The sequence below is a fragment of the Electrona antarctica genome (assembly GCF_951216825.1).
Source record: "Electrona antarctica genome assembly, chromosome: 21".
NCBI classification, from domain to species: Eukaryota; Metazoa; Chordata; class Actinopteri; order Myctophiformes; family Myctophidae; genus Electrona; species Electrona antarctica.
This window is the reverse complement of record NC_136802.1, coordinates 25,827,365-25,842,723: the sequence shown is the minus strand read 5'-3', so window position 1 is coordinate 25,842,723 and position 15,359 is coordinate 25,827,365. Positions and strand designations below refer to the sequence as shown.

Below are 15,359 nucleotides of genomic sequence, written 5' to 3'. Positions count from 1 at the left end.
AAACCAGTAGGTGCACGAAAGGCGGTATAAGGTCTACAAGCAGTAGTGAGTGGAATTTGCCAGTAACCCTTACAAAGGTCTAATGTGGTCATGTATTTGGCTTTGCCTAACCGTTCGAGCAGTTCATCGATTCTAGGCATCGGATAAGAGTCAAAACAGCTAACACTGTTCAACTTACGAAAATCTGTGCAGAATCGAACACTTCCATCTTTCTTAGGCACCAAAAGAACAGGACTTGACCACTCGCTTTTTGAAGGCTCTATTACACCCATCTTCAACATGGTCGCTACTTCATTCCTCAATGACTCCACCATTCTCTCAGGAACCCGGTAGGGCCTCTGCCGGATTGGTGTAGGGACCTTCAGAATGATGTCGTGGCTGATAACGTCTGTGAGACCTGGTGTCTCCTGGAAGAGGGGAATGAATGACTTCTGTACCTGGGCCAGTTGTTGTTTTTGCTCCTCACTCAGATGTTCAGGAGGCTCGATGGCACCCCCTTGTGGTCGAACTGGTTCCATGTCACTCTCATCATCTCCATCCTCTGCTACCTGCACCATCATCACTGGTTTTGCAGCTGGGGCCACAGCCCTCTCCTTGAATTCTCTCAGCAGGTTAACATGCAGAATCTGCTTCTGGCGTCTCCTTTCAGGGCACAGGATTTCATAAGTTACTGGTCCAACTTTTCTAGACACAACATAAGGGCCCTGCCATTTAGCAAGTAACTTAGATGTACCGGATGGGAGCAATAACAATACCTTCTGCCCAGGTTTCAGTTCTCTCTCTCTGGCATGTTTGTCATACCACACCTTTTGCTTGGTTTGGGCCTCTCTCAGGTGTTCTTGGGCCATGTCTCTCATCTTGTCCAGCTTGTCTCGCATCTGGAGGATGTAAGAGGCAACGCTGCACTGGGCTGGCTCTCCAGCCACCCAACCGTCCTTGAGTACGTCCAGGGGCCCCCTAACCTGCCTGCCATAAACCAACTCAAAAGGTGAAAAACCAGTTGAGGCTTGAGGAACCTCTCTGTATGCAAAAAGCAGGAATGGAATCCATTTATCCCAATCCCTACCCGTATCATCCACAAACTTTTTCAGCATGCTTTTGAGTGTACCATTAAAGCGCTCAACCAACCCATCAGTTTCAGGATGATAAGGTGTAGTTCTAATGCCCTTGATGCCAAGCTGCTTGTACAATGTTTTCATCAGCTTTGACATGAAGTTGGCACCCTGATCACTTAAAATTTCCACCGGAACACCCACTCTGGAAATCAGATCAATTAGACACCGGACTATGTGTTTGACTTGGATAGAGCGTAATGGATAAACTTCTGGGTATCTTGTTGCATAATCACAGATTACGAGAGCGAATCGATGCCCAGAACTGCTTTTCACCAGTGGACCAATTATGTCCATACCAATACGCTCAAATGGTGTGCCAATTATTGGTAAAGGCTGCAACGGTCCTCGATCTGATTTCCGGATTGGAGCTACTTTTTGACACTCTGCACATGTCCTACAGTACTCCTGAACATCCTGGTAAAGTCTAGGCCAATAGAACCTGCGACTGATTCTGTCATAGCTTTTCTGTTGGCCTAGATGTCCCGCCCATGGAACGTGGTGTCCCAAATTTAGAATTAACTGATGGAACAATTTAGGAACAACCAACCTAGGTACCTCACTGTTTGCATTGTACAACAGGTCATTTTTGAGAATGTATTTATCACCAATGAGATTAGCTGCTTTAACAGGTTCACCATTTACTTCACATACCTTACCAAACAAAGGTTGAAGCAAAGGATCTGCTCTCTGTAGCTCTTTAAAGTTGTCAGGGACTTGCCACTGTGGGTCCAGCAGAGTGGCGTCAGGATCTGGAGCAACCGGGACTGGATCCTGCACCCTGGCCTTCCCCACATGCTTGGCTTGGCGGCGCTGCTTTTTATCCTTCCTAACCTTTGTACCACCTTCAAACATACTTTGATGTATATCAGGAAGGGGTTGCAAACCTTTGGCCTGAGACCTAGTAACCACAGCACATGACTTTGACACAGCCTGAACAAGGTTAGTTAGAATTGGTAGATCCTCCCCCAAAATGACATCATAAGCCAGATGATCAACCACCCCCACCATCATCATGTATGCTTGGCCCTCCACCCCAATATTCACAACAGCAGTAGGATACATTTGTTCTTCCCCATGAACACACCCCAAACCTACTAGGTTATCAAAGTTTAAAGACTCATTATTTACAAACTTTGCCTTCACCAGTGTCTGGGAGCTACCGGTATCCAACAGTGCATTAGCAACCTGCCCATTAACAAGAACTGAGGTTGCATATATAGATTTGGGCCTAGCAATTTGCATAGTGGGTTGAATTTCTGGTCTAGGAACATAGCACAAATTTACCTCTTTAGGTTTCTTCAGCGGACACAAAGCTGCTTTGTGCCCTGGTTGATGACAATAGAAACAGACAAATGCCCTGTTCTGTTCTCAATGTGTGTGTGGAGGGTACACAAATAAACAGACAGCTAACACTTGTCTTGAAGGGACGGTCAGAGGCAGAGTAAAGTTTGAAGATGTTTTTACTTCTTCTCCAAACCAGTGATCAAGGCAAATTTGTAAAACTGAAAAATATGACACAAAAGAAGCACCAATTAAATAATGCCTAATTGTACAAACATCTAATGAAATAATAAACAGCATAAAACATACAGCTACAATGTCTGCAAACATACATTACAGAGTAGGCTACAGTATATCACTTTTAAATGAAATGACTGCATATATAATGTAAATGGCTTGTAGATATATGTAAATAGTTTAACCCATTTTTATAACACTGCACATTACTGAAATGTGAATTGGAATGAATTGAACCATGAACTGTATCATAAAACATATATGAATTGCTGTACCACATGTACATGAATTGACACAATGTCAGAATGAAACAATGCTGGAATGCTTCTAGTTTGCATAAAGCTAGTGTTAGCCAAACTGTGAAACTAGCACCACATGTCAATGTACAGGAATGAATGGAAGCTAGCGCTAGCTTAGCATGAGCAGGCAATCTATGCTCAGCACCAAACACAAATACAATGGGGAAATCCAAACAAAGCACAAGGCTACAGAATGTACAATACCCCTCAGAACTGATTGCAGTCATAGTACTCACAGACGATTCTTTCCAGGACATGAACAGAAAATGTATAAGAATACTGTATAAGCAGTTGAACTGTGTGACCGCATCGACTAGCGTCTTGCTTGTGAATGAAGGTAAATGCAAGGAACCCCAAAGTTAAATAGTGTCCACCAGAGGGCGCAAAAACACAGAAAAGTTCAGTATGTTCTGAAATAGAACATGACACTCCTCGTCTGGTATTTGTTATCAAATGCCACTAAACAAACAATAAAACAAATGAATCATTGCAGTACTGTCCAAAGATAGAGGTAACTAAAGTGAGTCCAGAACCATAACTGACATAAGGAGGACTGTCTGACCAGGGCAGTAGGGCTTTGGAAGGTACTCTTGCGACAGTCCATTCTAATAGACGTTAGCGAAACAATGTACCTGTCTCCACCGCTGGCGGTGGAAACCTCCGCCGTCGAATGTCTCTGGAGGGGGCAGGGGGGCATACAACTGCCGTGCCAGTATGGTGACAAGTGACATGAGAAAGGAGGTGTCCTGGGTCTCATCAGTGAGGTGTGAGGGACTGTGTATTGAGTGGGGAGTAGGGGATGCTGCCCTAATGGCAGACAGATACTCTTGGTTGGCAACCTTCCCAGAGAGCTGCAGGAGATTCCTGTCTGCAGGTGGTGGGACTGTAGGGTGGAAGAGATGATCAGAAGGCTGTGTGGCAATACTTCTCTGTGTCGAGGCATCATAGTGAGAGCTTGTCTTTGAGAAAGGGTTGATACGGACTGATGCTGACCTTTTGTGAAGTAGTGTGGGAGCCTGAGGTGGTAGCTCCAGGAATGACTCTGTGTCGTTTCGAAGGGTAGACGCAGAGTGTGACAAGGGGCTACAGAGAGGCTGAACATGGGCTGTCACATTTGGAGGGGTGACTGATGTTGTGGATGGTGATCTAGATGTGCTGCAGACTGCTGTGACCGTTGGTTCCATGTGGCTGCTGACCGGGTTGACAAGTAGGCCTGAAGTGTAGCTTGCTTGGCTGGAAGTTGTGATGGTCGACGCGGCGTCCGCTTGTTGTCTGTCCACTGTGGAGCTGAAGGTTGCGGCCGTCTGGACCTTGACATGTGCCATGGCACTGAATGTCTCCTTGACCTGAAGCTGGGTTGAGCATGGAGTTAAGAAGGATGGACATCCGTTTTCTTGCACATTAGTGTGATAAGAGGTAACAACTGCTGGGCTGTGGTCTGAACCCGTGTGACCGTTGCCTATAACGACCCAGCCCAGGTCCAGTCTTTGGGCGTAGGGGTCGCTGTGTGGGCCGTTGCGTTGCTCTCGTACTTTATGTACTTGGAGGATGTCACGTCCCAGAAGGAGGAGTATTTGGGCCTCTGGGTCCAGGCGTGGTATTTTGTGAGCGATGGGTTTTAGATGAGTGTGATGCTGTGCGGCCTCTGGGGTTGGAATGTCAGACCGGTCATCTGGCATGTGATTGCACTCGATGAGTGTGGGGAGCATCACACTTACTGCTCCGTCCAAGGACTCCGCTGTGAACCCTGTAGCTCTTCTCCCAGATGTCTCCGTAACCCCAGAACATGTGCGGAGGGTGTATGGAGAGTCCGATCCGGTGAGTTTGAAAAGGTCGAAGAATTCTGACCTGGCCATTGACCTATTGCTCTGGTCATCCAGAATAGCGTAGACCTTTGCTGCTTTGTCTGGGTGAGCTTTGGGATAGACCTTCACCAGGCAAACTTTGGAACAGGACCTGGAGCTCTGGTCTCCGACTTTGGTGCATGCTGAGGTGACTGTTGGCGGATCCGTCTCTCCATCACTCTCCCCGCCATTCTCTGTAGGGCCTTCTGGGCCTTCTGCGTTCCAAGGTGGTGGTCCAGGATGCAGAGCTGCAACGTGTCTGTCGCTGTTGCATTCCCTGCATTTCACCTCCGCTTTGCACTCCTTCGCCAGGTGAGTGTTAGAGGCGCAACACCTGAAGCAGATTCCATTTTCTCTAAGGAAGGTGATGCGCTCGTTGTGTGACATGATCCGGAAACCTCTACACTTTTTAAGCGCATGTGGCTTCCTGTGAATGGGGCAGTGATGGTTTATGTCCCCTATTTCATCTGACTCAGGAGCAGAGTGGTTGGTTGCAAGCTCTGCCTTGTAAGTGGAGATGTGGGTTTTGACATTCCCTGGTCTATTTACTGCTTCTGGCTTTGATGAGCCTGTGATGGGCCTGTAGGAACAGCTTGGACCCGTAGAGGCTGCTGAGAGGGTGAAACTTGGATCATTCCTTCTGCGTGCCTCACTGCAGACAAAGGTAGTGAAATATGAAAAAGGGGGAAACTGTACGTGGTGCATTTCCTTGTACTGTGAGCCTTGAGCCATCCACCTCTCCTGTATGTTGAAAGGTAATTTTTCAACGATAGGCTGGATGCCCCTAGCGCTGTCCAGACATGCAAGCCCTGTCAGGTAGCCATCCTTTTTTGCAGCATTCAGCTCTCTCAGTAGGTCTCCCAGTTCCCTGAGCTTTTGTGGATCCTTTTGATTGATTTTAGGCATCCTATCCAACCTCTCAAAGAGAGCCCTTTCAATCACCTCAGAGGCGCCGTAACATTCTTCAAGGCGATCCCAGGCCATTTCTAGCCCTGCGGCAGGGTCGTTTACATTCACAGAACGGATTCTCATGATGTGTTCAGAAGACTCGCTCCCCAACCATTTAGACAAGAGATCGAGCTCTTCACTTGCAGTTAAGTCCAGTCCTCCTGTGGCGTTCATGAATGAGGACTTCCACGCCAAGTAGTATTCTGGGTGATCGTTGAACTTGATGAGCCCTGTGTTCACAAGCTCCCGGCGCACCAAGTACCTTGCAATGTCACTCAGACCAGACCTGTCATCCATAGGTCTGTGTTGGGAAGCATGTGAATTAGGGGATGGGGTCCGAGCAGCAGAAGAATGATGAGTGTATATGAAGCCTCTAGAGTGCTGTACATCCTTGGGTGTGTGATATGTGTGATGTGAGGCGCGAGGACCAGGGAAGGTTGGCTTTGCAAACGAGGGACGGCCTGCATGCCGCCCCACATCTGGGAGGACGTTGCTCACGGTGGCCTGTTGGTGATCTGCGGGTGGTTCCTCCTCAGCAGGAGACTGCTGTGGACGTTCTGTGTGACTATGAGGCAGCTGAGAGTGACGTTGGACATAAGCTTGTGTGCGTTCTATGGCAGTTTGCGTTGTGTCCTCCATGTCTCTCTTGCTGCCTTCTCCACTTCCAGAATCCACTGCCGCCTCTAGAACCTCAGCCTCTGCTTCAGCTGCTGCAGCATCTCGTTGATACTGTAATGAAGATAACTCAGCAGCTATACGAGCCTCTCTGAGTGCCATTTCAGCTCCTTGAACCATTCATTCCGTTTCTCTCTTAGAGAAGGCAGCACGTACTTTGGCAGCCTCAGCCTTAGCTCGTGCTTTGGCGGCTGCTGCACTGGGAGTGGAAGATTTGCTTCCTTTGGAAGAGGCGCGCTCACTAGCCTGGGAAGGTGTGGTCTTGACTGCGTCTCCTGCAGTCGACATGATGAATGTCTCTCGGGGGTGGTTGAGACAAGATGCAGGTCAGAGTGATGCTGTAGTATCCTGTTTCCCTTTCCAGCCGTGCCCGCCGTGAAGACGTCTTTTTACTGCTCTGTTCTCAATGTGTGTGTGGAGGGTACACAAATAAACAGACAGCTAACACTTGTCTTGAAGGGACGGTCAGAGGCAGAGTAAAGTTTGAAGATGTTTTTACTTCTTCTCCAAACCAGTGATCAAGGCAAATTTGTAAAACTGAAAAATATGACACAAAAGAAGCACCAATTAAATAATGCCTAATTGTACAAACATCTAATGAAATAATAAACAGCATAAAACATACAGCTACAATGTCTGCAAACATACATTACAGAGTAGGCTACAATATATCACTTTTAAATGAAATGACTGCATATATAATGTAAATGGCTTGTAGATATATGTAAATAGTTTAACCCATTTTTATAACACTGCACATTACTGAAATGTGAATTGGAATGAATTGAACCATGAACTGTATCATAAAACATATATGAATTGCTGTACCACATGTACATGAATTGACACAATGTCAGAATGAAACAATGCTGGAATGCTTCTAGTTTGCATAAAGCTAGTGTTAGCCAAACTGTGAAACTAGCACCACATGTCAATGTACAGGAATGAATGGAAGCTAGCGCTAGCTTAGCATGAGCAGGCAATCTATGCTCAGCACCAAACACAAATACAATGGGGAAATCCAAACAAAGCACAAGGCTACAGAATGTACAATACCCCTCAGAACTGATTGCAGTCATAGTACTCACAGACGATTCTTTCCAGGACATGAACAGAAAATGTATAAGAATACTGTATAAGCAGTTGAACTGTGTGACCGCATCGACTAGCGTCTTGCTTGTGAATGAAGGTAAATGCAAGGAACCCCAAAGTTAAATAGTGTCCACCAGAGGGCGCAAAAACACAGAAAAGTTCAGTATGTTCTGAAATAGAACATGACATGCCCCATTTTTAGACCTTGCCCCGCCCCCTGTATCATGCTTGGGTAGAACCGCATCACCTTTAACACCCTCTGATTTAACTTGACCCACAGTCACCTTGTAGGGCCGGGAAGGCTCACGATGTGGCTCACGAGGTGGCTCCGGATGTACAGCCATATACCGCTCGGCCAGCTTTGCCGCCTCCTCTCCCGTCTGTGGTTGATGCTCTTTTACCCATGTTCGGACATCTTGGCGGAGAACACGCAGGTACTGTTCTAGGATCAATGCCTCGGCCATCTGCTCCTTCGTCTTGATCTCTGGTCGCATCCACCTCCTATAGAGTCCCTTCAACCTGTAGGTCTCCCTGGTCGACTCTCCTGCTGGTGTACTAGTAGATCTGAAACGTTGGCGGTAGGTCTCTTCGGTCACATTGTACTTGGCAAGGACAGCAGCTTTGATGTCGGAATAGAGGTGAGAACGCTGCTCGTCCATGCTGGCATAGGCCTCCAACGCTTTACCGGTGAGAAGGGTGACGACACGAGCAGCCCACTCGTCATGATTCCACCCCCATGTCCGGGCGATGCGCTCGAAGCGGATGAAGAAGCTTTCCACGTCTTCTCCTTCACTGAATTCTGGAATCCGGGCCCCGTCGTACCGGCGGATGGGCTGCTGCTCCGGTTGAGCATGTGTCGGCGTTGTCCATCGGCTGGGCTGCTGGTGTTGTTGAGCTGCAGTGGGCAGATCATAGGGACTCTGGTGACCAGCTGGGTCATCAGTCCCCCGTTCCTGTTTGGGTTTGTGATAAACAACAAATTTCAGATCTTCAAGCCCATCAAACAACTTTTTCTCATTTCTTTGTTGCCTATACATGAATTCTCTCATTTCATTCATAAATTGTTGCCCAAAAGGAAGGCCCTCTTGTGAAGTAGGAGTACTTAACTTAGTTGGAAGGTTTTTCTCAGGTGGCCCCTTTGGCTTTACTGAAGGATCTGGGTGTAGCACCAGCTGCTGGTCCGCCGCTAATTGGGATCCATCTGATGCCGTGGCCCCTCCCCCACTCGCCTCAACCACCAGCTCCTCCTCTAGCTCCTCAAGCTCCTCCTCAGGCTCTTCTGCCATCAGCCCTGGGTTTTTCCGGGTAGGTCTTAATTGTTTGCTACCGCGCCCTCGTCCAGCCATTTTAGGTTTTCTACTGACAATTCCTCCTGGGAGGCTTTACAATCCCACCACTGCCACCAATTGTTACCAAGTGGGATCGTAGATCGGCTGTTTGTCAGTAATAAAACCATAAAAATGACATAATGGACATGAGGCAGACTTGCAGGTGAAAGATGAGTTTAATTAATTCCAGGCCTGGACAACATAAATGAAATAAGTGAAAAAAAAGAACTCAAATAACATAAGTCAACATAATTTAGCAGAGAGGTAGTGGAGTCAACCTCTCCCCATGGCAGCCCACTCTCTACTGAGCCATTTCCCCTTTATATAGACTCCTGACTCCACCCCTGGCTAAGCAGTCAGCAAATCACAACGCATTTAGTAACACACAAGACGCTCCCCCTAAAGCAATCAATCACAGCTCTTCAGGCAATCAAGGCAGCGTCCCAATTACAGCATCTGCATAGATAAACACAAGTATATTAGATTCACATGTCACAGCAGAGTGTGCACCTTCTGTGGGACTGAGAATCAACTTGTTACAAATACAATACAGAAACAATACAATGAATGTGTATTGTTGAACAACATTACTCTGACAGAGGCTGCTCTGTCACAAACCACTTTAACCCTATACATTTCGGCTATTTTCAAAAGATTTTGTACACGTTTTAAAACTTGTGAAATGGGACATTCTGCAATAAGAGTACTTTTTCTTTTAGTACTCAAGTACATTTTGAAGCCGATACTTTTGTACTTTTACTTGAGTGAATTTTGAATACGGGACTTCTACTTGTATACAGAGTACATCTACATTACAGTATTGATACTTTTACTTAAGTAAAACTTACTTTTACCACCACTGGTATACACATAACGAGGACTCTTCATCGTGGTACACAGTCAGTGATGGAATTAGTAGACTATACTATACTATAGACTTTTTACTTAAGTAAAAGTATCAATACTAGTACAAAATGTATACACAAGTAAAAGTACAAAAGTATCTGGCATCTGCATCAAAATATACTAAGTACCAAAGGTCTTGTGCAGAATGTCCAATTTCACAACATTTATAAAAATAGACATTCTACAAACTTTATATAGCGCTGAAGTGGTTAGTTTGTTTTAATAATAATAATAATCTACAAAGTAATTAGTAGTAACTAAAGTTTTCATATAATTGCAGTGGAGTAAAAGTACAACATTTTCCTCTGAGATATAGTGGGGTAGAAGTACAATACTGAAGTAAAAAAAAAAAAGGGAATGTCTCAAAATTGTACTGAAGTACAGCACTTTAGTACGTGTACTTAAGTTACCAGTGGTTCCGAAAGTGGGGTCCGAGGACCCCCTTAAGGGAGTTCCAGGGGGTCCCCAGCTAAATGATGATTAGGAACCAAATGGACCCTTACGGGTCTAAAACTCGGAGAGTGTACAAATGCATTTGGTTCCATTTGTACACTCTCCGAGGTAAATTGATTTTGCAATATACCGTACATTGGGATCTCAGAGATAGAAATGCCATTAAATGGGGGACCGTATAGCCGGTAAAACCTGGGGTCCTTGAAATGAAAATGGTTGAGAATCACTGCTAGAGCCGTAAAAATCTTCTCTTATGGGGGTCCCTGGCATATAATTTATAATGGGGTGTCAATTTGGGGGTCCTTGACATCAAAACGTTTGAGAACCACCGCTGTACACCACTGCCCACTGGTACCAGTGGTACCAGTAATGACTTAGGGTTGACAACAGAGTACAGCATCTTGCAATGGGTCTGGTCTACAAGATTCGCTACACCACCAAGATACCCATGTACCTGTCTAAATACTTCCCCAATGTCAATAAAGAAGTCCACACCCACAACACCAGAGGGAGTTCAACAACAAACAATCAAGCACAAGGACCACGGCAGAGCTTCTTCTTTATATTCAATCCAAAAATCCTTCATGTCCTTCCAGAGGTGCTGGAGAGGCTGCGTAAGCACTGTCCTCCGCTGTGCCGTCCCGTGTTGAGTCCGGACTACGCCCCGCTGGGCTGCATCGAGCTCGCGCACGTCTGCTGGCACGAGCACCCCGAGAGAAGACCCAACTTTGATGAGATCTTTGACCTGGTCAGTGTTGATTTTGACAGCAAATTTAGATTTTAGTTTTAGTCACATTTTAGTCACCTGGAATGTTTTAGTGTTAGTCTAGTTTTAGTCGACTTAATGTCATACGTTTTTAGTCGACTAAATAGACAGTTGATTTAGTCGACTAAAATGTGTTTTGGAGGGCCTTGATGCCGTCGTATAATGGCTGATTTTACACTTGCTGAAAATAGCGCTGCGACGCGTTGTGAGCTTGTAGATCGGCTATTTTCAGCATGCAGCCAAGTGTAAAATGACTTGTGTCTTTTACATAATACTGGATCTCTTGTCCACTAGTCCCTGTCATATATTAGTCATCATAAAGTAGCCTTGCCGAGCCATGAGGCCCATAGGGCAGGAGCCTATCTCCTGTTTCTGTAGCGTGAGGCAGCGTGATGTACAAGTACACCCCCTGGACATGACGCTAGTATGTCGCAGGGACTTACCCCCAATCCAACCCTTGATGCTGAGTGTCAAGCAGGGAGGCACTGGGTCCCATTTTTAGAGTCTTTGGTATGACCCGGCCAGGGATTGAACCCCAACCTCCCAGTCTCAGGGCGGACACTCTAACCACAAGGCCACTGAGCTTAGTCATCATAGCTTAGTTTCATTTAGTTTCCATTTAGTTTTTGCGAGTGAAAAAAGGTAGTCGCCGAACATTTCTCATCATACTATTAGTCGTCAAAATCAACACTGGACCCCAGTCCCCCAGGGGTCTGTATTTGGACGCAACCACTTTTTCACACTACACCAAAATCTCTTTTAAGCTTGTAGACAGCTGGCTTTTTGCTCAAGACAAGCTCATTCTCCTCTCCCCTCTCTGGCAGTTCAAGGAAATCAACAGAGGCATGAAGTACAACATCATTGACTCCATGCTGCGCATGCTGGAGCAGTACTCGTCCAACCTGGCCGAGCTCATCAAGGAGAGGACGGAGGAGCTGGAGATCGAGAAACGTAAGACGGAGAGGCTGCTCTCGCAGATGCTTCCTCCGTGAGTTCAACATGCACACTCCTACACGACACATGCTGACCCGCATGGCATTCAATGTTTGTGTTATAGGACAATGTTTGTGTTCACACAAACCCTCAAAGGCTGGACATCAAAAATAGCAGATTTACAAGCTCGTACAGCTTGTATATTCTGCTGTTTTTGTACAGTCAATTAATGGTTTTCGACTATAAATCTAAAATGACACAGATGCACCGCGTATTTGTATAGCTTTGCATCTTTGTAGCTGAAGTTGGAACCATGCAGCTCAACTTGTTTGTAGTGTTAGCTGTTGTAGCTTTTGCAGCAGCTACAAACCTCAGATGTATGTACCTTTGTATCTTCACGGCGCTGGCTTCCATTGACAATGCATTGTAGACTGTATCTTCGCGTCTGTCTGTCACTGTGAGACATGTGTTGGACCAAATGCAGAACCGCACACAGGCAGGCAGGCAGGCAGGCAGATAAAGTTCAATGATGATTTATTCACAAACTGGATCGGACTTACATGGGCAGTGTGACACTGTGACAACAACTATAAACTGGCAAGGGAAGACTGAACACAGGGAGGTTTAAATAGACTAGACACAGGTGAAACATAACTACAATCAACACACGATTGGCTGACACTAAACAGGACACAGGTGAAATACAATTGCAGTTACAAACTGGTGAGACAAGGCAGGCAACAACAAATAGAGCAGAAAGGAAACACTAGGAACATAACTACACAATAAAGGTAAACAGTTCATGACACTGCCCATGTTCACATGCAGCATTATGGTGCGTTCACACAGGCAGGTACAATCGTCATCAAGTGTTCGTCCGTATAGTGCACGTGGATGGAAGTTGAACCCAGCTAAGCTTCAATTGCTTTGTAGCTACATCGGATGTATCTTTCTATCTTCATGTCGCTGGCTTCCATTGACAATGCATGGTAGACTGTATCTTTGCGTCTGTCCGTGTGACCGCAGCAGCATTAGCGCGTGTGTGTTTCATGGTTCCAGGTCCGTCGCGGCGGCGCTGAAGGCGGGCGTTAAGGTGGAGCCGGAGGACTTTGACAACGTGTCGCTGTACTTCAGCGACATTGTGGGCTTCACCACCATCTCGGCCAACAGCGAGCCCATCGACGTGGTCAACCTACTCAACGACCTCTACACCGTGTTCGACGCCATCATCGGCGAACACGACGTCTACAAGGTGTGTGCTGTGTTTGTCTGCTTGCAGCGTGTGTGTGTGTGTGTGTGTGTTTCTACTTGCATGAAAATACTTGTGAGGGCCAGGGTAGTTACCCTCACAAAAAAAGCATGCAGTAATCCTGGTCTCTATACTGCCTCCCCCTGGCCAGCCAGGGTGTCTAGAGGGGAAAGGAACTGGTTGAAATAACGTGTTCCTTCCACACGCTACGTCCGGCCGGGGAAACTCCCCCCTGCCACGTGACTCTTCATGCATTGAAGTATGAGGTCAGTCCGTTGCTCTCCCCGGGTTGGCAGAGGGAGTATATAGCGCCCAGGATTACACTAGATAATTGACACTGGGTGAAAAAATGGGTTACAACAGTGGTTTTCAACCAGTGATCCGGGGACCACCAGTGATCCTTGAGGCGGTTATAGTCGGATGTATAAAAATGTAAAAAAAAAAATTAAAATCAATGGCGATTCCCCCTTGTTGCATTCCGCAGGTGGAGACCATAGGCGACGCGTACATGGTGGCGTCGGGCATACCCGTGCGCAACGGGAACCGCCACGCCGGCGAGATCGCCAACATGTCGCTGGACGTCCTGAGCGCGGTGGGTGTCTTCAAGATGAGGCACATGCCCGACGTCCCTATCAGGATACGCATCGGACTGCACTCCGGTGAGCGGGTGCATGCACGCACACGCACGCACGCACACATGCGCACGCACACGTGCGCACACACACACACACTCTGAATTAAAATGTCATTTAACCCATTAAAACAAGGAAAGCATCTCATCTGCGTCATTTTAGATTTTAGCTATAATAGCAATTAGCAACATACGGTAGGCCTATAGGTTTTTCAGAAAGCTCTTATATGCTGCATTCACACGGGCAGATGCAAAAGATATACAAAGATGTTAAGCTACAGTACACAGCGTTTTTGTATAGCTTTGTATCTTTGTAGCTGAAGTTGGAACCATGCAGCTCAACTTTTTTTGGTAGCTTTGTAGCTGTTGTAGCTTTTGTAGCAGCTGCTACAAACGTCAGATATATCTATAATCTTCGTATCTTCACGTTGCTGGCTAACATTGACAATGAATGGTAGACTGTATCTTCACGTCTGCCCGTGCGAACGCAGCATTAGGATTTAAAACAGTGGTTTAGAACAGTGCGGTTCTCAAAAATGGTGGATGTACAAGCTCACAGGGTGTCACTCTAATTGTGCTGCACTGCAAGCTTTTCCGCTATTTCAGAAAATAACTGAAAGATCTTGAAAGGAAACATATTTGAATGATTTAGATTGTTATAACACAAATATCCTCTTCTGTGGGGTTCCCTAGCACCAAACTTTTCCAGATGGGCCAATAACATATAATTTGGGGGGGGGGTCCTTGGCATGAAAATGTTTGAGAACTTATGATTTAGAATCGGCCTCATGGGTCTTACTGGGTTCAATGTGTTTCTTTTAAAGCACATTGAACTGGCTTGTTGAAATGTGCTTCACAAATAAATTTGCCTTGCCCTGACTTGCAGTGTGTGTGTGTGTGTGTGTGTGTGTGCGTATGTTCGTCCTGCAGGGCCATGTGTATCAGGGGTGGTAGGTCTGACGATGCCTCGCTACTGTCTGTTTGGAGAAACAGTGACCACTGCCTCATTTATGGAGTCCAGTGGAATGCGTACGTATATAAGCCATGACAGCATGCAGCCTGCACCATCTGTTTACTGTGCGCTCTCATCATGTGTCCATCTGGCTACCACCTTATAGGCAGTGGTGGGGAAAGGACTGCATGTTTTACTTAACTCTTTAACACTAAAACACAGCGTTTGTCATCACTAAACCCGAACCAATGTAATATATTCACAACATTCAGCCAAAAAACTATCATGTTTGGCAAAATCTGTGCAAATGTGAGTATATATTAAAAATATTCCTAAAAAAAGTAACTATAGTAGGCTAATTTGCCTCTGAGCTGTAGTAGAAGTAAGTACAGATAATAATTGCAAATGCTGCAGTAAAGTAAAAATCACACCTGTGTGAACCTTCTTCTTCTTCTGTTGGGATTTCCGGCAGTGTAGACACTTTCGCGTATTACTGCCCACCTGTGTGAACCGAGTGGTGCAAGGTCTTATATAGTCTGATCAGCTATGTCAGTGACGTCACACACTAACCATAGCAACCATGCTCGTTTTTTTGGTACGAACACAGGTACACGGGTACAAAGCCAGTTGTTGGAGTGGTTTGCACCACT

The 15,359-nt window shown here is 46.1% G+C and overlaps 1 protein-coding gene across 1 annotated transcript in view; it reads left to right on the top strand.

Moving 5' to 3' along the window:
* Positions 1–15,359, top strand: part of LOC306914298 (retinal guanylyl cyclase 2-like) — a gene marked incomplete at its 5' end in the record, with an annotated part of 57,445 nt that overhangs the window by 38,816 nt on the left and 3,270 nt on the right. The window contains 5 exons of the mRNA XM_079491295.1: positions 10,775–10,926; positions 11,769–11,932; positions 12,937–13,129; positions 13,611–13,785; positions 14,688–14,786. Coding sequence (XP_079347421.1) covers positions 10,775–10,926; positions 11,769–11,932; positions 12,937–13,129; positions 13,611–13,785; positions 14,688–14,786 — 783 coding nt within the window. The remainder of the gene's footprint in view (positions 1–10,774; positions 10,927–11,768; positions 11,933–12,936; positions 13,130–13,610; positions 13,786–14,687; positions 14,787–15,359) is intronic.